Source organism: Sphaerodactylus townsendi, linkage group LG02, assembly GCF_021028975.2.
Source record: "Sphaerodactylus townsendi isolate TG3544 linkage group LG02, MPM_Stown_v2.3, whole genome shotgun sequence".
NCBI classification, from domain to species: domain Eukaryota; kingdom Metazoa; phylum Chordata; class Lepidosauria; order Squamata; family Sphaerodactylidae; genus Sphaerodactylus; species Sphaerodactylus townsendi.
This window is the reverse complement of record NC_059426.1, coordinates 116,221,884-116,244,803: the sequence shown is the minus strand read 5'-3', so window position 1 is coordinate 116,244,803 and position 22,920 is coordinate 116,221,884. Positions and strand designations below refer to the sequence as shown.

General features: G+C 42.2%; 1 protein-coding gene across 1 annotated transcript in view; it reads right to left on the bottom strand.

The window, feature by feature from the left end:
• CSTPP1 (centriolar satellite-associated tubulin polyglutamylase complex regulator 1) overlaps nt 1–16,169 on the bottom strand; it is a 144,794-nt gene extending 128,625 nt beyond the window's left edge. The window contains exon 1 of the mRNA XM_048483831.1: nt 16,008–16,169. Coding sequence (XP_048339788.1) covers nt 16,008–16,053 — 46 coding nt within the window. The 5' untranslated portion in view covers nt 16,054–16,169. The remainder of the gene's footprint in view (nt 1–16,007) is intronic.
• Nucleotides 16,170–22,920: the final 6,751 nt, after the last annotated feature.

Genomic DNA, 22,920 nt, shown 5'->3' with positions numbered 1-22,920 from the left:
CAAAAATAGCAATACCCTGTGTACAATTATCTGGGTGGGATCTAGAGCAGCCCAAGGACCCTGCCCTAGTGGATAATGGTGGCTCATATGATAAAGGGGCACAAAAACAGATTGAAAAGCCACATGGAGAAGAAGTTCATCTATTAATTCACTGCTCTGACAGAGTTTGACACAACAGATAAATAGTTTGCAGGGTAACCATTCCACACAAAGTGATCTTAAGTAGACAATATATGTGATATTATGTTCCCTACTCTAGACTCTAGGTAATCTCTTATTCCAATTTATTCCACTGATTGCCTATCTAATATCTCATCTAAAGTAGTATACCTCTGAAGAAATATAGAATACTACATTTTGCCTCTTGATCTATCACTAGATCAGTGTGCTGTCACTACAAGCACAATAAATCAACTATTTGTTTTTATACTTTCAAATATTTTTTCTCTTCCATTCCTGAAGGCTGAGGTAAAACTTGACACCATCTCCACACAGTATTATACAGTCTGCTCAAGCCTGCAGCATATTCTGTGCAAGATGCAGAAAAGAGACCTTAGCATCATGATCTAAAATATCTCCCTCTTCATCCCTCCAAAAAAATGCAGTCAAATACAGAGTTCTGGAGTACTCAAAATGAACATCAATTGGTGATATTTTATTAGTCCAAATAAAAAGAATTACATGGCTTTTGTTTTTGAAGTGTAATTATATTCTCTTCCAACAAATTTATTATTTATTTAAAAAATTTTAGACCACCTTGCTACCCAAACAGGGTCCTCAAGGCAACAAACATTAAAAATTTAAACATCTGAACAATTTAAACATTTAAAATCTATATATATAAAAAGCTAACCATGTATGTGTTACTGATGCCCTAACGCCGAAAAGCCTGGATTGATCACCACCAAATTTGGCCACGACGTCTGTTCCCCTGGCGGGCATGTTTCGGCGGCTTCACCGGGCTCCAAGGTCACTCCTGAGTCCGGTAAAACTCATGTTTAGGGAAAGCCACCACGGACCAATGAGGGGCCGCCGTATCTCAGGGGGCCGTGCCTTGCCCGCCTTCGCCTTGCCGTGAGCGCTCCCGCCGGCCAAGGCCCCCTGCTGAGGAGCACTCACAGCAAAGCGCCATGGAAACTGTCAGCCTCTCTCCTTCCTCCTCCCTTCCACGCTGAACTCACCACCCTCAGCACACCGGGAAACAGCCGTGGACAATCACCGGCACAGGAAGGAGGAGCGTGCCAACCAAAGCCGCTTGGAGCAGCCGGTACGCCACTCAACTTCCTCCTCCTTTCCCTGCTTTGCTCCAAATCGCCGAGGACACACAGGGAGAAGAAGACGGGTCATTCCACACCAACCTGCAGGGAACAGCCGGTACGCCTCTCCCTTTCCTCCTTCCTTCTGTTCCTAACCCCCTGCCCCCCCTGTAAGCCACAGCAAAGCGTGGCCAGGTCCACTAGTTATTAAATAAATCAATAAAATCAATAAACTATCATAGGAACATAAGAAGAACATAAGAAAAAGCCTGCTGGATCAGACCAGAGTCCATCTAGTCCAGCTCTCTGCTACTCGCAGTGGTCCACCAGATGCCTTTGGGAGCTCACATGAAGGATGTGAAAGCAATGGCCTGCTGCTGGTGGTGCTCCCAAGCTCCTGGTCTGCTAAGGCATTTGTAATGTCAGATCATGGAGGACCAAGATTGGTAGCCATACATCGACTTCTGCAGAAATCTGTCCAAGCCCCTTTTAAAGCTATCCAGGTTAGTGGCCATCACCACCTCCTGTGGCAGCATATTCCAAACACCAATCACACGTTGTGTGAAGAAGTGTTTCCTTTTATTAGTCCTAATTCTTCCCCCCAGCATTTTCAATGAATGCCCCCTGGTTCTAGTATTGTGAGAAAGAGAGAAAAATTTCTCTCTGTCAACATTTTCTATCCCATGCATAATTTTACAGACTTCAGTCATATCCCCCCTCAGACGTCTTCTCTCCAAACTAAAGAGTCCCAAGTGCTGAAGCCTCTCCTCATAGGGAAGGTGCTCCAGTCCCTCAATCATCCTTGTTGCCCTTCTCTGCACTTTTTCTATCTCCTCAATATCCTTTTTGAGATGTGGCGACCAGGACTGAACACAGTACTCCAAGTGTGGTCGCACCACTGCTTTATATAAGGGCATGACAATCTTTGCAGTTTTATTCTCAATTCCTTTCCTAATGATCCCCAGCATAGAGTTTGCCTTTTTCACAGCTGCCATGCATTGAGTTGACATTCCCATGGAACTATCAACTAAGACGCCCCAATCCCTTTCCTGGTCTGTGACTGATAGCACTGACCCCTGTAGCATGTATGTGAAGTTTGGATTTTTTGCCCCTACGTGCATCACTTTACATTTTGCTACATTGAAGTGCATCTGCCATTTCTTAGCCCACTCACCTAATTTATCAAGGTCCGCTTGGAGCTCTTCGCAATCCTTTGCGGTTCTCACCACACTACATAATTTGGTATCATCCGCAAACTTGGCCACCACGCTACCCACCCCTACTTCCAGATCATTTATGAATAGGTTAAAGATCAAATAACCTTTAATGTGAGCATGCTAAATGAAACAAAAAATTCCTCACCCACTTGATGACACCGATAAAGGGAGACAGATGAATCCATAATTTTCTGCTAGTACCCAGAATTCCATAATTATTTGGCATTGCTTGTCTATTCTTATCTGTACATGCATATATGACTGTTCTGTATATCAAATTGTATAAAGGTTACACTGCTTTAAATTATTTGAATTGAGCAGGAATCATCTTATGTGCGGTAACAATGGCAGCAAGGCTGCAAAAAAAGTCAGAAAATCTTCATTTTTGTGCATTTCTACCAAAAAAAGAGAAAATCTTATTTTCTGTGCATTTCTACCAACCAGCACCCCCTCCCCCGCACATAGATATGTTCCAGACGTTAAATTTCTATGTTTCACGGCCTCAGACCTGCATATCTGCGTATCGCCCCTCTAGATCCCTCCACTCAGTGGTGGGATCCAAAAATTTTAATAACAGGTTCCGATGGTGGTGGGATTCAAACAGTGGCGCCGCCGCACACACACACCTCCAGTCCCTATTGGGCAGGGAGGTTGCTTCTCAGTACTCAAAAAAAATTAGTAGAGAAGTGGTGAGAACTGGTTGGATCCCACCTCTGCCTCAACGCCTCGGAGGCGGACCTGCTAGTGATCCCTGGTCCCAAAGCGATCTGGCTGGCCTCTACAAGGGCCAGGGCTTTTACAGCCCTGGCCCCTACTTGGTGGAACAGGCTCCCAGGTGAGATCAGGGCCCTGCGAAACTTACAGAGTTTCTGCAGGGCCTGTAAAACAGATCTGTTCTGCCAGGCATTTGGCCAGCCAGGGTAACATCGGCATCTCGCCATATAATAAACAGCTAGCCTCCTGTGGGTACAAGATAGGGGGAGGGGTGGGAGTTTTGAAGCCGTCTGTAATGTATGTATGGTTTTTTAATTATTGGGTATTGATTGTTTTAGCTGATTTTAAATGTTTTTATGATTGATGTTGGACACCGCCCTGGGCCCTTCAGGGGAGGGCGGTATATAAAATTGATAAAATAAAAATAAATAAATAAATGTTAGCACTACAGCACAAATATAGGTTTTTTCTATCAGTTAAATATTTAGCAGTTTTAAAAATGCCAAAATCTCAAAATACTTTTTAAACTTAGGGATATTTTAAAAGCAGTTAAAGGTTTGTTGGGCAGTATGTATATCTACAGGCTGCCAAGAGCACACGATTACAGGACTTTGATTTCTATATGTAGATTTCTTCCTTTAAATTAAGGCATTTCCCATTTCAGCCCTTATCTTTCAATGCCTGTGGCCAGGCGACTATGGTTGAGCTTTACACTCTCAAAACATGTCCTGCCATAACAGCTACAGTCCACTGAACTATTCAAACTGTCAGCCAAGAGAGTGGGAGAGACGTGCACATGAGGACCGTTTTGTCTTGGCAGCTGGTCCCATGCTGGCAAAGTTGAAGGTGCTGAAAGTCAGGAACAAGCTGCACTGAATAATAAGGCCAATCTTTGTTGGTTCTATGCCTCATTAACTGAAATACTAAAAATACAAATATCTGACACAGTGCAAGTATATCAGATTCACTATTTCCCATTTCAGACACTGGAAGTTGGCTTGTGCTAAAAGTTTTGAAAACTAACCCCAAGATTGGAAGGATTAATTTTTAAAAAATCTTAAAGAATATAGAACATTTATTTGCTTGGATACTTTTCCTAATGATTTCAGTGGAGCTGATGTCTATAATCAAGTGTTTTTAGAACTGCAGCCTGAAATTGTAAGCCACAAAGCAGTAGTTCCAGAAGAGACCCACTAACGTCAATGTTACTACCCCAAGGTAAGTGATATGCAGACTACAATACTTGCTTTCTTTACTCATTCAAGGCTAGTGCACTGTAGCACAAAACGTACCCATACAGCTAAGCTCACAAATACAGCAGACTCGTATCCTTTCACTGTTTTTTAAATCTTTACCTAAGACACTGAATACATAAATTTTTCCCATGTCTTCAACAAAGCCGATACTTTTGAGGAGTCCATAGACAAGTCAAAATAAAGTCAAACAATTACCATGAAGGTTCCTTCTGCTTGGAGGCAAAGAGGGCATCTTCTATATAGAGTTATTCCCACTGGTTGCTTAGAGGCAGGACTAAAACTTCCACTTCCTGTTCCACTGTTCTTCAAGGTGTTGGTTTTAACCTTTAAGGCACTCCGCAGCCTGGGGTCTTCATATCTTAGGGACTGTCTGTCCTCATATGTCCATGGTGGTGAACCTATGGCATGCGTGCCAGAGGTAGCACTCAGAGCCCTCTTTGGGCGGTTTGGGCACTCAGCAGTGGCATAGCGCCAAGGGGACGAGGGGTGCACAACGCACTGGGCTTATTCCCCTGCGGGGCATAGTGAGGGTGTTCCGGGAGCATGGGGGGTGTTTCGGGGCATTCCAGGGCAGGGCAGGGGTGGATGGGGGTGTGGCAGGGGCACAGGGCACACATGTGCCCCGGGCGCAGTTTCCCCCCGCTCTGCTCCTGGCACTCGGTCTCTAAAAGGTTCGCCATCACTGTCATATGTCTCTGTTTGACCTCTGCATTCGGCAGAGGCCAATTTGCTGGTGGTCATGGGCCCCTCCATGATACGGCTGGCCTCTACCCGAGCCTTTAGTGCCCTACCTGGTGGAACACTCTCCCTTCAGCCATCTGGGCCCGGCAGGACCTAGAACAGTTCTGCAGGGTCTGCAAGACGGAGTTGTTCCGGTGGGCTTTGGGGGAGGTCGGCCATTGAAGGTGCCATCCCCTGAGCCCCATATTCCACCTCGGGAGCTTGTCCATATTATGCCAACTGGCCAATGAGTCCATTTTTTATGTCATCATCTGATTTTAAGATGGAGGTAGGAGCTGACGGTATATTAAATCAGATGGATGGATGGATGGATGGATGGATGGATGGATGGATGGATGGATGGATGGATGGATGGATGGATGGATGGATGGATGGATGGATGGATGGATGGATGGATGGATGGATGGAAAAACTTTTATAATGGGAATAAAGCACTACAGATTAAGACAAGAGAATGGGGCTTCCTCCTCTCTTTCTTTTGGTGAGATGTTGGTCCATATCGAATAATAGCACATCACCAGGATGAATTGTGTGGATCCTTTTTTTAGCCAGAAGTACATCATTATAGAATTCTTCTGGGATCCTTCTTCATTCTTCGGGTGGGCAAGATGCCCTCCTTACCTCAGAGTAGAAGGAACCCTCGCAGTAATTATCAAACATTCTGTTCCCACTCTGAGGAAGAGGGGGGGCATTCTATCTAAGGACTTCTATGTAGAGTGGTATCCTTGGTATTTCTAGAGGACATTATGTCTCTTTCACCATTTGCTGAAAAATGTTATGACCAAAAGCTGCATTGGCAGAAGAGGATGAGTTTATCTTATACTCAACTAGAGTAGAAATGGATGACCAGGTGACTGCTTTGCAGATTTTTTCAGCCAAGGCCTGGCAATCAAATGCTGCATTTGTGGCTGCACTCCACCCTGAATGGACAGTGATGCCTTTTGCAATGGATAAATTGCTGGATGTGCAGTCTTATCTATGTGCAGTCTTATTCCGCACTAACAGCTTAGCTTTCAAGATCGCCTCTCCTGGACCTGAGTTCCAAGAGGGCGGGATTTACCTCCTCGCATCTTTAAACTCCTCGCTTCCCGACATTGGCTGCTGTTCCTATGGCAGGGGGAAAGCGTGTTAATGGCATGGCGATCCCCTTTCGCTTTGCCACGTAGGGAGCTACATTGTGACAATCGCCACAAGTGCCACTTCCGCCCTGTCTAAAATTCGGTGGGAATCTGCATTTTCACGAAGCCTTTCTCTACTCGGAGCAGAACGTAGCAGGCTAGACTGGAGCCGTTGCCGTTCGTGCATGAGAAGGGTTTTTTTGAAGGCACTGCTTTATTGCGCCGGGGCCGTGGAGTCTCCCGTTCTGCACATGGCCGAAATACTGCACTGTGATTGGCTGGCTGGCAGAGTCGAGGTGAGGGAGATTCCGCACTCCACCAGCTTCGGCTTGAGTGCAACCCGAGTTCGGCAAAAAGTCGTACCTTCCAGTCGAGCTTGAAAATTTGACGGTGGGGGGGGAGTAGAGACAGACACGAGTCGAACCCTATGGCTGTGCGGAGTACCCGGGTCAGACCTACGTCGAACTAAGGTCAAATCCTACAGTGCGGAGGGGCCCTCAGTGGTGCAATAGCAAAACTATCCGAATGCTATTTCTACTGAAGACAAATGTGTTTTTTTAATTGGTCATGCACCGATGTTGAGAAAGGCCCTCTTTCCTCTTGCTTCTGGTCACAGTGCTATTACTTTTTTGCCTCCCCTTGTGTGTTTTAGTCAAATTATTGTGATCCAGAGTAAAAGAGTGTGTGGTACAGCTGCATCACATTCTGCCCCTTTTGTTGCCTGAGCAGACATCTCCAGATTCTGCTTCTGGTCACTGGATCAGAAAGAGAGACAGAGAGTGATGAATCCAACCGCTTGCTCTTCTTGGATGACAGGTTCCCCAGTGTACCTGGCCACCCTTCTTTCTTCCCAGCCATGCTTGCTGGGCTTTTCTTAAAGGGGTTGCTCCACACCCTCTCCCTTCCTGGCCCAACCAGACTCCCTGGGATGCTTTCTCGCCCTTCCCTGGGGTTCAGGATTGGCTGGTTCCACCCACACCATCACTTCCCCCCTGACCTAAACTCAGTGTTCCTGGATGAGGCCTCTACTGCTGCCTGGCTGTGGTCCTCCTTATGGCGAGGGCCTGCCCTCAGGAAAGCCTCTCCCTTTGCACCACTGCCAGTCTTTAGCGGCCAGTGCAGAAGTGCCACACTTTGGCTGGCCCTGCTTCCTGTCTGCAAGACCAGGAGGCATCCTTTGCTGCAACTTTCTCCAGCTCATCCTTCCTCTCAGTGCCTTTCATTGGTTTGCCTGTGCTTTGTCTTCTTCTGACCTCAGGAAAGTGCTCCAGCTGAGCCCAATAAAAGGGTAGGAAGTGAATGGAGTCCTAGGCAGCTGCCATTTTGGGACAAAGATAAAAGGGCTGCTTTGGGGACTCTGTGGCATTATATCACTTCCCTCCCCAAACCTCCCCCTTTTCCAAAGACTTTACCTACAAATTTCTAGGAATTCCCCAACCTAAAACCAGCAACCCTAAGGAGAGAAGGATGCAGGAAAAGGGAGAGTCCATGGGGGCTTTCACAAAAGGGAAAGAGGAAAGAGTGGGGGAGGAGGAAATGAGATACCTTCCACAGGTCCTTTTGGGTTCCCACTTGTCAATTACTATTTTTAAAACTGAAAAGTCCATCATGTCTGCGCTCCCTGACAACAAAATAGTTCTTATATAGGCAGCCAGTCAGCCAAATAGAAAGAAAGGGGTAACTGAGCTGCCAGTAAGCATCAAACACATCTGCAGTGCCCCAGGAGCTATTTTTCTCAGACACTAAGGAGTCAAGGACTCTCTGACTGGCAATAGCAATATAGCACCACTCCATCACTTACTTTCTATAAGAAATCACTGAATCTCTGGCATCAGCCAGTCCTTGTCTTTACAAAAGGCAAAGCCTCCCTGGCACATGTTCTCACAGGTCCACAGCTGGCAAAAGATGAAGGTGAAAGGGTTCTGGTACAAAAGGGAAGGAAAACTTAATTCAAGAGGGAAAATAACTAAATATTTCAAAATGCTTGACGAAAACCATGCTGTCTATTAGAACTCGGGTTTGACAGAAACAGTTCATCTAAAAGGCAGTTCTTAGCCAGAAGATCCAAGAGACAGACTGAAAAAAACATTCAAATGCCACAGAGTGTAGCTGTAGTTAAGAATGTCATCAAGAATGTGAGCTATGAACTGGGATCTCACCTCAGACATTTACTCATTTGGCAGCTTCCTGGACAACCTTTATGCCTCAGTGTCCCAAATGAAATATGGGAATAACAACAGCCTATATTTTAGAGCTGTTGAGAGTTTTACTGAAATAAAGGAAATAACACAGTACACTAAGCAACATTATTCTTATTTCATTCATCCACTGTGGTCTCCATTTTTGAGACATCCATGAATCTTCAGCAGTGTACATTAAACACACGCAAAGGATGCCATTATGGCCCATTCTACCTTCAAGTTACATTACATTTATATTTTGCTTGTTTTGGATTCTTTTTTCCCCCTTTTTCTACATTCCTGTCCTTATGTATGTCATTTATCACAAGTTTTGCACAGAATTTCGGCTTACCAATGTTTTTCTCAGCCACTATCACATCTATATAATTTCCCTCTCATTGCATGGTTTCCTACTTAAGTAATACCATTTTCTGCATGGTTTAACACATCATGTCTAATACTTTATGCTTTGTTTCAGATTTCTGCAACCCTTGTTCTGTTAGATTGATTATTAATGCTTCATCCTACTGATTATAATCTACTTGAAACTTAGTGAGAAAGGAAACTAAAAATAAATTGTTCCCATAAGGAGAGTTGTAGGCACTCTCTGGCTCTGTGACCAGTTTACTAAGCACTTGGCATATAAAATCACTTGTATCCACTCCAGTTTGGATCCCACATTAATCAGTGAAACGCTGTTTGCCCAATTAAAATGGATACCTTTCAGTTTGTGCAGAACTATGCAGACTCTAGGAGTGGTGATGTCTCTGAACAAAAGGCTCTTGAATAAAACTGATTATCTGGATACATTTCACAGGTTTTGACCTGCATTAGGAATTGAAACCCCCCTGGTGGATAACCTATGCTGGGCTTTCGATGAAAATAAATCCTTGTTGGTACTGCTGGACCATCCAACAACTTTCAGTACCATCAACCATGGTATCGGTGGCAGAACAGCCTGCCTACCATGTTTCACCCTGCCCTCCAAGGTATCTGCCCAGGCAGTCCAAGTTCTCCACCTGACACATGTAATCCCCCTGTCCCTCCTTCTCTACATGCTCTAGCAGATGTTAACCTAAGACAGGGTCTTTAGCATACAAGGTTACCATGATTCTAAAAGATTCCCATAACCTCGCAGCCTCTGTTCAGACCTCTCGGTCTGCACATGGCAATGGCCATCTCCAGCAGGTGAGGTCTGCCTCTATGGAATCAGCCCAAAAGAACCCTTCTCTTCGAGCCAAGGAGTTATCATCTCTCTTTCCCCTCCCACCCACCTGGTCAGGCCGAGACAGAAAAGCTTCTCCTGAACTTTCTCTAGCATCTTAACTCTTCCAAATCCCCGTATTCTGCAAGGTGTCACCTTTCCAGTTGGAGGGGTATAAGTATACTATAGCCCTCTCACTGTATCTAGCCAGGCCAACCACCTGCATTTCTAAGGCTCTGGTGGAAGCAATCGACTTCTCCTTCTGCCTGTACTCTTCCAAGAGAAGAGGAAAAAACCTTTAAAACTCACGGGGAAGGTTTTGCTCAGTTCAGACCTTTGGAGAAAAATACATTTCCTCACAGTATCCTTCTGATGTGCCTGATGAAGGACAGCACTGAGAGAAATGGTATTACAATGGTCCTGGTTCAGGAAAGTAAATTTTAGAAAGTCTCCACCCTGAGTCAGTGCCAAAAGGCTGCGGCCAAGTGGGTAAGAGAAAATACACTGAAACTGAGTCCTGACAATACAGGTGTTTACTACTCAGTAAGGCATATGGCTTTGGAAAGTGCCTTACTCCCATTGTTAGTCTTACTCAGACCTTTATTTTATAGACACCACAAAAGGCTTTGCTAGACCAAGCTCTATTATTTAAGAAATAGTTGTCTACAGTAGCCAAAAGCTCTTTTTAACAACTAGATTTGACCCATAAGTTGCCTCCATATTTTGGAACTGCCAATCTAGCTGTACTGGTCCATGCAACGCCATGACCTTAAACTCTGAAGTCCTGCAAGGTTCCATTTTGTTTGCAATGCTATTTAACATCTACATGCAACTGCCTGGGGAGGTTGTCTTGAGACTTGGGCACAGACCAAAAAACTGTTCAAAGAATACCTGATACAATAGCCTGCAGCAACAAATTATCTTGGGCATTAGTGTTACCCATAATCAGATGGCATACAATGCACATGCTCTCTGTCTGTCTTTTCTGTCTAACCCTGAGGAAGGTGTTGAGAAGATACTGTAAAATACTGTATTATAGCAAGGACACTGAAATGTAAGCATTACAATATCTTTTCTGGATTCCAACAAGATACTGATCATGCTTTGCTGCTTCTTTCTACTTTTAGCTGTTTTTGGTCTTTTTATTGGTGTTTCTAGCTTTGATTTTGTCATCTTTTGGTTATGGCTTTATAATAGCTGTTTTAATGTTTGCATGCTGCTTGAGGTTTTGGGGGAAAATGGGATACAGATATTTAAATAAATAAATTAGCACTGAATCTATAAAATATTAAGTCTCAAGGACAAACTAATACAGGGAATGTTTACAAAAAACATGGACAGAAAGCATCTCTTTACCAGCCCTGTTCCTTTTCTGTGTCAGGGTTTAAAGACAGTTTTGCCCATCCCAGAAGAGAAGGGTTGAATTAGAAACTCTTCAAAGAATACCTGATATGACAGCATGCGGCAACAAACAAACTTATGAATGAGATTAACATGATTCGGTTTCTCTAATCACAAAGTACCTGTAATCTCAAAGCAATATAATGCCATTAATAAGACCCTGAGAAACACAATAAAGCACCTGGAGAAAGGCTCCTATTCTTGCCAAAGAATTTTGTTTAAACAAATGCAAGGTCAATGCAGAAAGAGAAGGATTTAAAAGCACTTTTTAAAACACTGCTTACTTTACTGGATTCCCATTAATCAAACAAACCCTTCGTCAACAGCTTTTATGGCTATCATATAAAAATAAAGTACTCCTTTTAAAATAAAATGATACTGGAGCATAGCAGGTGTTCTAAATGTGACTGAAGAATTTACACAACCAACATTTTCTTTACATTAACAGAGGCCCACTTTTGGGGAAATGGATTCTGTATAGAGCAGAAGATTCATGTTGGTGTAAAGCTACTGGATTTTTTAACCTGTTTCATAAAACATATTCATCTGAATATAAACACAATAATTTAAACATTCTTAAATGGACAAGCAGATCAAATCCATCTATTATGTGGGAATTGAAACCAGACAGATTCCTGGAGGCGAGGTCTATAAATGGATAGCAGCCATGGTAACTGCAGGTAGCCTTCATCTGAATATCTGTGTTGGAAAGGCCACAACAGGTAACAGCCTCAGCCTTTGTGCCCTGTTTGTTTGGCCCTGCCAGACAATTCATTGGCCACTGTGCGAAACGGTATACTTGACTAGAAGGTTCTTCCTACATTCATATCTGACATGCTACTCAATTGTTAGGGAAAATAATGCATCATTTTGGAATAGTCTGTAATCAGAACCCTGATGACACCCTGCTCTACATTTATTTATCCATACCCAAAAAAGTAAGACTCTAACTCCTTATGTCACAGAGAAATAAGGCAAAAGGCACATCTCCACAGTAAAAGGGGCGAGAGACTTGCTTTTAAAATATGAAAGCAGAAATCCAGAGAACCAGATATACAGGTTGTTATAATGATACAAAGATATCCAATTGCCCATTTTTTAAAATCTGAAAAACCCCTAGTGGCCTATTTGAAGGGGGTTAATGGCTACTGGGGGATGGAAACTATGGGAAAATCTGCCATGTGGAAGCCTTGTTGGCACTGTGTTGTATCAACAGTCACAGCAGCAATGGAGCCCCTACACAAACTTGTCCCTATGTGGACAACATTTTAGACAAGCCATTACCTCTCAGCATCAGGCCCCATTTGCAGTACAGATGATAATACTGATGCCTCTGACAGGATTACTATAAAGCTGTACTAAGGTATAGCTGTCTTCAGAATGCTCAAAAAGCATCACCTTTTCATTTAATGACTTAATGATTTTATCTATAAATCACAGCATGGATAAAAATCAATGATTTTTTTAAAAAATTAAAAATCAGATTTTTAAAATTTAGATCAGATTTTTAAATAAAAGGCCTTTGAAGAAGAAATCTACCTAAAGATAGTTTAAATAATTTTGTTTTTAAGATACATTATAATCCAAAGGTTACCATGAAATAAGGATTAATTTTTTATGTAGCATGTTAACCTATCTCAAAAAGGATATCGAAGAGATAGAAAAAGTGCAGAGAAGGGCAACGAGGATGATTGAAGGATTGGAGCACCTTCCTTATGAGGAGAGGCTGCAGCGTTTGGGACTCTTTAGTTTGGAGAGGAGACGTCTGAGGGGGATATGGATTCAAGTCTATAAAATTATGCATGGGGTAGAAATGCTTGACAGAGAGAAATTTTTCTCTCTTTCTCACAATACCTAAGAACCAGGGGGGCATTCATTGAAAAATGCTGGGGGGGGAAGAATTGGGACTAATAAAGGAAACACTTCTTCAATGAGCGTGTGATTAATTGTCCTGGAATATGCATGCCACAGAAGGTGGTGATGGCCACTAACCTGGATAGCTTTTAAAAAGGGCTTGGACAGATTTATGGAGGAGAAGTCAATCTATGGCTACCAATCTTGATCCTCCTTGATCTCAGATTGCTAATGCCTTAGCAGACCAAGGTCCTAACTCCAGGGCAGCAGCAGCAGAGAGAAGACCATTGCTTTCACATCCTGCATGTGAGCTCCCAAAGGCACCTGGTGGGCCCTCACCCAGTAACAGAGATGCTGGGACTAGATGGACTCTGGTCTGATCCAGCAGGCTAGTTCTTGCTAGCATGTTCTTATGTTCTTAAGCATGTTAACCTATCTCCAAAAGGATATCGAAGAGATAGAAAAGAGATGCAGAGAAGGTGAGGGATGATTGAAGGGATTGGAGTACCTTCCTTATGAGGGAGCTGCAGCGTTTGGGACTCTTTAGTTTGGAGGAGACGTCTGAGGGGGATATGATTGAAGTCTATAAAATTATGCATGGGGTAGAAATGTTGACAGAGAGAAATTTTTCTCTCTTTCTCACAATACTAGAACCAGGGGGCATTCATTGAAAATGCTGGGGGGGGAAGAATTAGGACTAATAAGGAAACACTTCTTCATAGCGTGTGATTAATTGTCCTGGAATATGCTGCCACAGGAGGTGGTGATGGCCACTAACCTGGATAGCTTTAAAAAGGGCTTGGACAGATTTATGGAGGAGAAGTCAATCTATGGCTACCAATCTTGATCCTCCTTGATCTCAGATTGCTAATGCCTTAGCAGACCAGGTGCTCAGGAGCAGCAGCAGCAGAAGGCCATTGCTTTCACATCCTGCATGTGAGCTCCCAAAGGCACCTGGTGGGCCACTGCGAGTAGCAGAATGCTGGACTAGATGGACTCTGGTCTGATCCAGCAGGCTAGTTCTTATGTTCTTATGTTCTTATGAGACTGCATATTTATGCAATGTTTGATTTTTTGGTAAATAAATTCCCTTAATCCATTCACATTCCAGAGGTTTCTATAAAATAATCTGGGGCAGTTGGTTTTTCCATCTAGAAGATATTATCACACATGCTTGGTTCTGCAGTTCTCAAAACTGTGCATTTATGTCTTCTAAGGCAAAATGACTCTTCTTCACAGTAAAAATTTTATGGAATAAAGATACAGAGTTGTGAAAAGACCTTAAATCACATTGTTCTTTCACAAACCCAGGGATACAGAATCAACTCCTTAACTCTTAAGTGCTAATTTTCAAGAAGTTTAATGAGTGGAAGATTGTTTGGAGTAGAATACAGTAGCACAAGGAACTAAGTGTGAGGAGACGGGATCTTTGTGTGTATGCCCTGAGGTTTTTCATATTATACTCTTTCTGGAAGAGAAAATCTATTATGGCAGAAGCCTTAAAAGAGACCAAGTTTGGAAATATTTTAATTAAGTTTCTCTACCTATGGGAAAGACAGGCATGATTCTAAAAATGAAACCTTCATGTAAATACTATGATTATATCAGCCAGAATGAGTCTTTACATAGAAAACCATAATATAAATCAGTGATTTAAACCATGATTTAAAACAATTTTATTTAAATCAAATCTACTCTGGTTATTCAGACCAATTTTGTCAGTTTTGTAGAAAGAAGGTGCCTTCAGAATATTTTGTTTTGGCAGAATATGGTTATTTTAACATAAATAAAACATGTGAATGTTATTATTTAATCTCAAACTGCAACAGCACTCTTTGCCTTTTAGGAAGAGTTCAAACCTTGGTTATCAAAGTTATTATGGTTGTTTAATTTAGATTTCTTTCAGCCATATTATTCTTCCAGTGCATAAGCTCCAGTGCATAAGCTCCAGTCTGACACACAAAGGAGCCTTACTTTGGATCCATCCAAAGATTGATCCCAGGATACCAAAACTGCCAAACCACCAAACGCCGACATTTAGCACAAAAGGCACTGCATTTACCTGGGAGTAAGTCCCACTGAATACAACAAGGCTTTCTGTTGAGAAAATCAGTATAGGATTGCATTAGCCTGATTCAAATAATCTCAAATAATCCCACCCCTAGTATTGTGATAGGTAAGTGTGCCCAGTGTAGTTCTGCGAACCCACTGATCAGCCTGCAACTCAAACTGTCCAGATGAAAATTCCATTTTGTATTTGAATTAATAGGGCTGCCAACTTGTAGCTGAAAAGTCCTGGAGATTTGAGGGTGAAGTTCAGGGGGGCAGAGTCCGGAGAGCGGAAGGACCTCACTGAGTTATAATGCCGTACAGCTCACCTTCCAGAGTGGTCATTCCCCCCGCCCCGCCCCCCCCCCCATTCATTTTTTTAAGGGGAACTAATCCATGTAGTCTGGAAATCAATTGGGAGATCTCCAGGCCTGACCTCCATGGAGGCTGGCAAACTCAATTACAGATGAGGAATGTTTAGAATGATTAGAAATCATATTTCTTGTGTTATTAGCTGTCTTGGGAGACACTATATTCCATTTTTATTTTCTCTACAAATAATGTGAAGTCAGCGTGTTTCAAGTAAAATAAAATGAAACTAGCATGCGATGTCTTCAAGGACTCTTTTCTACTGCTCCGCGCAGCATCCAAACTACCATTGCGCATTTTAGAAATTGTAGAAGAGAGTAGGATGCTATTGAGAATTGATCCACCTGATGCTGATCGGCAGAAAAGCCCTTCGGCCAAACCCCAGCCCCTGCCAAGCTCTTCCTCCCCATCTGCACACCCAACAGCCTTGCGCCAAGTCATGCGGCATCTACGAGGAAAACGGGGGTAGATGGTGGGAAATGAAAGGCGCAAAGGAGTTCTATTCTTCTCCCAGAGGTTCCCCCGGGAAGAAGATAGAGGTGGATTTCGCACAGCATATTTATAACGAGTTGCAACCGCAGCCCCGCTTCTGCGGAGAGAAAGCAGACAGGCGGGCTGGTTCGCACGCGGCGTCCGGCTGAGCCTCACCCAGATAGTCGAGTCCAGACTGGGAAAGACGGTCGACGTTCAGCATCTTCTCTTCGCCTCCCCTGCGGTCTCCAGGACACCAGACGCGGTCGCGAAGGAAATAGTTCCCGGGCAGAAACAAATGCCTTTGCAACTGAGATCCCCTCCAGAGCAAAAGGAAGGGAATTTAGAACGCACCCGGAAACCGTCCTCTCTCTTTCGAGTCAAATGCCCCTAATTTCAATAGCACTTTATCGTTCCAAGAAAGGGCATTTATTTCAGAGCTCTGCAGAAATACGAAAGAGTGGGTGTCGTTTACCAGACCCTCCCCATCCTCTTAATTTCAGGGAGCAATCTTTTGAGATGTTGTCAGGCCCACAGTCCAGTGCTCCAAAATTCTTCATTTAATAGTAATGGGCACAGATGTATGGTTGCAAGTTAATGAACTAGATTTATAAGTGGCTGAACAGTTTTGGAATATCCAAAGGATAATGAAAACACACATTCCAAGATGAAGATTCCTGAAGTTCTCCAGATCATTGTGGAAGTGGCTACTTTGCTCCTTCACTCCCCTCTCCCTCACAATGTATTTTTTTCACATAATAAATAAGAGTAAACAGTTTCATCTAACAAAAAGTAAATAATACTGCCCTTGATCTATAGTCATACATTACTACTATGATATACTTTTTGCCTAATAAATGCCAATTTATGTTGCAATTCTGCTTTTCCGCATGCTTAACTTCTGATTTTCTTGGCAGCTGATCCACATGTCTGCTCTACCTCTGCATTTTCACACATGTGGAGGGAATTTACTTTCTTCTGCACAAGCCTTAAAATAATCAGGATTTTCAAGGGAGGGTAGTATTGTAATTGGTGACTTCACAGCACCACCAACTTTTTATTTTTGTATCCTTATATTGATATATCAATATCACATTTACGTTTAAAAAATAATGATAAAATAACAATATATTGATATACCATTGTAATGATAGGTCAAGCAGGCTCTCTTGTTGTGGGGTGGGGGGGTGGAAACAAAGTAAGTTTCTATCCCCTTCCCTGATGGTGATATAATGAAAAATATCTCTGCAAAGAAAGACTCTAGAGACGTCATTTTTCTTTTTTAAAAACGGAAACTGAAATTTAGGGAACTTGCTTGACCTATCTTTACATCAGTATATAGATACATTGATCTTTTAGGACAGTTTTAAAAATAAAAACAAAACCACTCATCTTCAGGGGTAAAAGGAATGGTTTGATGATGACTACAGTCCAGTCATCCATCAGTGGGCTGGAGGTGGATGGGAGTGGTCAGGACAGAAAACCAAAAGAAACATTGCACACAAGTTAAAAAGCAATGCAAAATCCAGAAGAAGATCAGGTTAAAAGTTGTTTTTTTTTTAAAGAAACCAGAAAAGAAGGGTGGAATAAAAATTAAACCTACCAAAAATGCATGCGGAAATCAGGGAGGGAATAAACTGAAGCAGTATGGGGGCAAACCCCCACATGTGCCCCCCAAGCCCTACTGAATAAAATGGGACTTACTTCTGAGTAAACATGCATAGGGTTAAATTGCTAATTTACTCATTATGGGCAATGTTTCTGCGATAGATATGTATCCTATCATATGTATACACAATCAGCTCAGGGTTTGAACAAGCAGAATTATCTGGAACACTGATTTAACTACTATGAAACAACAGAGCTTCTGGCTGATTTCACATAGACCAAAAACAGCCGTGTGAAAACAGTGTGAAAATGGTATAAACCCTTTTATACTTTTATACCATTTTCACACCCTCACACCACTGTTTTTGGCCCATGCGGAATCAGCCTCTGTAACAGTTGAGTGTCTTTAAGTCTTCCTTCATTACATTACAAACTCTCCCTCAGAGTTTGGTTTCAAAAAGTACTATCATGATTCCTAATTCCAGCAATATATTATCAATGGCTCTATTATTAAAAAGCCTGGTAGAATTATTTTGCAACTGAAAAAAGAGGTATTGGTCTTGCTGTTTTCACACACACAGAGAATAATGCACTTTTCAGCAGTCATTTGCAACTGGATTTTCCTGTGTGAGAAAGTATATTATCCAAAGTGTGTGAAAGAAGCAGTTTGCAAAAAAGGTGGGGGGGTATTTGATGAGATGATGAGGCTGGCATGGCGTAGTGGTTAGAGGTTCACACTGGAACCTGGGATGGCTCAGTTCCAATCTCTGCTCTGCCTTGTGATAGTTCCCTCTCTCTATATATTTTCAAAGGGATAAAATCTTATTTTCAAATGCAAAGCCATTTATGGTTGTAATAATTATAAGTTTCAGAACTACTGGCGCCTGGCTTTTAATGAGTAAAAAAAAACTAAATAAAAACAAGATGTTACTTCTGGAGCCTTTTGCAACTTCACTTTGCTCATCCCCCCCCCCCCCGAATTGAGGTGAGTTATTACAAAATCCCCTGAAGAAATCACCTGTTTTTCTGTAAATGAGACAGGTTATGAGAGTTTAGTTTGTTTCAAAGAACATGTGATTTCATGATGACTGTGATTTTTCCCCCCCAGCCCTGTCTCAAATTAGGGGGGAAATCCAAAACAACGAATGAGCAAGAACTCTTTCATAAATATTAAGGTAATGGTTTTTAGCATTTTTTTCCACTACCATCCCCAAGCAGTGGTGGGATCCAAAAATTTTAGTAACAGGTTCCCTTGGTGGTGGGATTCAAACAGTGGCGTAACGTCAATGGGGTTGGGCGGGGCACGACGGGGGTGTGGCCGGGCATTCCAGGGGCAGGGCATTAATAATTTCTCTGTTACTGTAAAAAACTCTTACTGCAAAAAAAAAGTTCCTAATTTCCAACTGGTATCTTTCTGTCCATAATTTAAACTCATTATAGCAAGTCCTATCGTCTACTGCCAACAAAAACAACTACTTCTCCTCTAATTGACTGCCTGTCAAATACTTAATACTTTCACATACTTAATTTTGTTTCTAGAAATCAAAAGAAGGATACTTTCCTTAAACAAGGAACTTTACCATATTTCTAAAACATGTTTTTAAAACAGCCCAACAGGGAGAATTTATCCCGTTTTCTACCTTCGCTAACCAGCCACATAGGAAACAACAGGACTGTATGATTTTTGGACCTAATGAAATTTCTAACGGAAAAGCAGATCCAATTAATAACCCCCTCTCGGCACACACAAATAATTAGTAACCCACTCTTGGGAACTGGTGAGAACCTGCTGGATCCCACCTCTGTCCCCAAATACACAACATTTTCATCAAATGCTCACATTTACATATTTAAATTCTCATATAACATTTTTCAAACCAATCACATGAGCTAAAGGCAATTTACAAAAAAACAAAACAAATCTGACCCACAGGTTAAAGTTAAGAAAAACAATATTATACAACCTTCCTTCAAAATAACATCCTTCTTATACCGTTAACTGCAACTTGACTATCTAAAATAAACTGTCTTATATTTCTTACAGAGGGTGGATCAATTCTCCACTCTTTCTTTGGGAGGGCATTCCATTATGTTGGAGTCACCACCAGAAAAGAGTAGGCCTGCAATGTGGCTATTCAGACAACCTGAAAAGAATGTCCAATCAGGAAGAGACCTAGGAGGATTCAAGGTGGTGAACAGGTTCATAACAGGTAAACAACTAAGACATAAAAAGATCACTCCAGACAAGACATTTACATATATATATATATTTGAAAGGAACTAATTGACCATCCTAGTATCAAGGAAAGGTGGAAAGAATACACAGAAGAGTTATATTCTTGCAGGCAGAAATCCAGACCAATACATGAGGCAAGCAACCTGGATTTAGAGCCCCCGATCCTGGAGTCAGAAGTCGCTAAGGCAATGAAGCAACTAGCAAAAAACAAAGCACCTGGTATAGACAACATCCCAGCAGAGTTAATACAGCCAGTACCAGTTAAAACCATCATGGCCCTGTGCCAGGCAATATGGGAATCCACTGAGTGGCCTCAGGACTGGAAAAGATCAATCTTCATCCATTTACCAAAGAAAGGTGATTACCGCGTTTGTTCCAATTATCGCACAACAGCCCTCATCCCACATGCAAGCAAGAACCTTCTCAAGATAATGAAAAAAATACCCAACTCCCTGATGAGTGTACAAACGCCAGGGCTTTTAGAGCAAATTACGCGATTAGAAGTACCCATGATCACATTACCAAACTTGTGATGGATCCTTAATTTCGAGAATACCAAGAAGAACATCTACGCCTTAAGCCCCATTGAAGTTACACTTATAGGCCTTTGGCTGTGTTAGGCATGATAAGCTATAGGCAAGCTCCCCTGCAAAGGCTAGATGTATTGTTACCTCTAATCAAGCTGATACAGATGCTCTTCACCAACCAGAGGAAGCCACAGTAGGGAATGGGTGCATATGAGGGATTACAGAACTGTGGTTCGAATCAGCAAAGGTGTCTGTCAGGGCTGCGTTCTCTCACCCTTCTTGTTCAACTCCTATTTCGAAGTGATCATACGAAAATCGGAGCTAGAAGACTCAAAAATAGGAGTGAAAATTGAAATTAGCTAGAAACATCAGCAATCTTCACATTAAACTGTTGGCTTACGAAAACACATATTTTAAAGGCCGAGAGCGATCTGGAGGACAGTTGATAGTGAAGAGATCAAAGGAAACTGAAAGCGAAAAGAATGGGCCTCCATTTCCATGTGATGAAGACAAACATCATAGCGAGCAGCTAGCATGCGATCAGGCCCAAATTAGCATTGACAGCAATGAGGTCATTGGAGTCACGTCCAAGACTTCATCTTCACTGGGCTCAAAATTGACTTGAGAATGGAGAAGTAACCCCTGAGGATAAAGTGGGAGAATAGCATTGGGATAGAAGCACAATTACTTTAGAGCATGGATAAAAGTTGGAAAGAAACAGAGACATCCCAGCATCAAAGACCAAGCTGGAGGCTGGTCCAAGCCATCATCTTCCCCTATAGCCATGTGTATGGGTTATGAGAAGCTGAACTTCTAGAAACAAAGCAAGCTTCGACAGAAGAAGAATAGACAGATTCAAGTTGTAGTGTTGGTAGAAGCTACTGGCAGCATGCACCATGGACCCAGCTAAGTGAATAGATGCAGAAGTCTTGGGCCAAGCATAAAATGAAGACATATTATCACTGGAAAGGAAGAAATAGCCAGACTCAACTGGACTTACATGCTTTTGGTCATGTGGATTGAAATCAAATTCACTAGAAAAAATCTAGCAGTGCTTGGACTTATCAGTGGTGAGAAGAAGACCTGGATGCCCAAAGAATCTGATGGCTCTGAGATACCATAAGAAACTGATGCAGGCATGAACATCAGCCAGCTAGAAGGGAAGCAAGATGTAATCAGAAAATAATGCTGGAAAGAGGCTTAAGATATTGGGTTGCCAAGGGTCAAGAATGACTGAATGGATAACATTATCATCATTTATGATATATGCATATTACAAACTGATCCTAGACATTTTTCTGTCTGACAGTCAGCCCACATTTTACTGGTGGGTTTGATTTTTTATAGTAACTTGCTTAATACTGTTTTTTCAAGACCAGCCAGGGAAGAAGCAGGTACTAAGGAATACCCCTTGATCTGCCCCAAAGGCTTTGAAATTAATCGCCCAAGATTTGTATGATGACTGTTAAGAATCATTATGTCAACTCTGCCTTTACACAACATTGTGGGTTCATTAACCTAACTACGAATAACTGGTCATCTAAACATACCACCACACTAACTATGGTTAGTTTGGGTACCTTTAACCAGGATATGAAGTAAAGATAACAACAATCATTCTTAACTATGGATGTACAATCTTAACTCTGTGTCCATCTTGCCTTCAGACTTGCTAGACAAGAGTAGCTCATAAAAGAAGCCACTCTATCCACCTGGGGGTTCTTACTAGTGTCCAGAATCTTTCTTTCATTGGCTCTAATTTTTCTGACAATGGCATTTTCCCCATGGACAAAATATCCTGGGATAGACCTGGGATCATATATCCTAGGGTGTTTTTATCTCGATTTCTCCCTTTGCACAGCTGCCCCGTCAGTGCATTCAAGCCGGGAGGAAGAACTCCAGTGGATTGTGCATGAGCTCCCGGTTTATTTTCATTTTCCACATGAATGTTTATGTTTACGTTGTTTACATCATTTACGTAGTTTGTGTACGTTTACGTAGTTTACATAGATTCCGTTTTTCCAACTTTCTGATTGGCTGCAGCTAAGGGGCAAGGAGAGCAGGCAGCAAAACCGGAAAAAATAAACTGGCCCATCTCCTGTGGTGTTTGCACGGGAACGGTATTGTTGCTGGCTTTTTCAAAAGAACCACCAAATTCATCTTTTTTTGAAAGCTGCGGGATAAGGGAAATCTCATGGGGCAGCCCCAAGTTAGGCCCGAAACCATGAGGAAACCATGCCCAAACCAGGATGTTTCCCCTCCTTATCCCAAGATATTTTGTCCGTGAGGAAAACACCAATATTAAGAGGAAGCACCCTGGATGTGATTCCTTTGCTTTAGAACACATTGCATTAAATGTGGATAAACTTATCCCTGCTGCCTCTGAAAACCTCTATGGATATTAAGATTCTTGTTACTTGTCCAGCTGCCCCTCTAGTAAGATTTCTTTGTCTCCTTTATGTGATCCATATGTGTTGCTGAAATTTATTTTGTTCCTTGATTGCTTGTCTACTTATTTTCAACAATGGTTTGTGGTTAACTGTACTAGAGTCACTAAAGTTGCAATATGTGTTTACCAGAATTCTTGTAGAGAGGTGAAAGCTACATGCCCAATTTAGATCACTGTGGTCAGTATGGGTACAATAAACGCACTGTATTATTTATGCCAAGGCTCAATTGGCTGGATAGACCAGAACTTTAATTATGGTTCTTTTAAAAT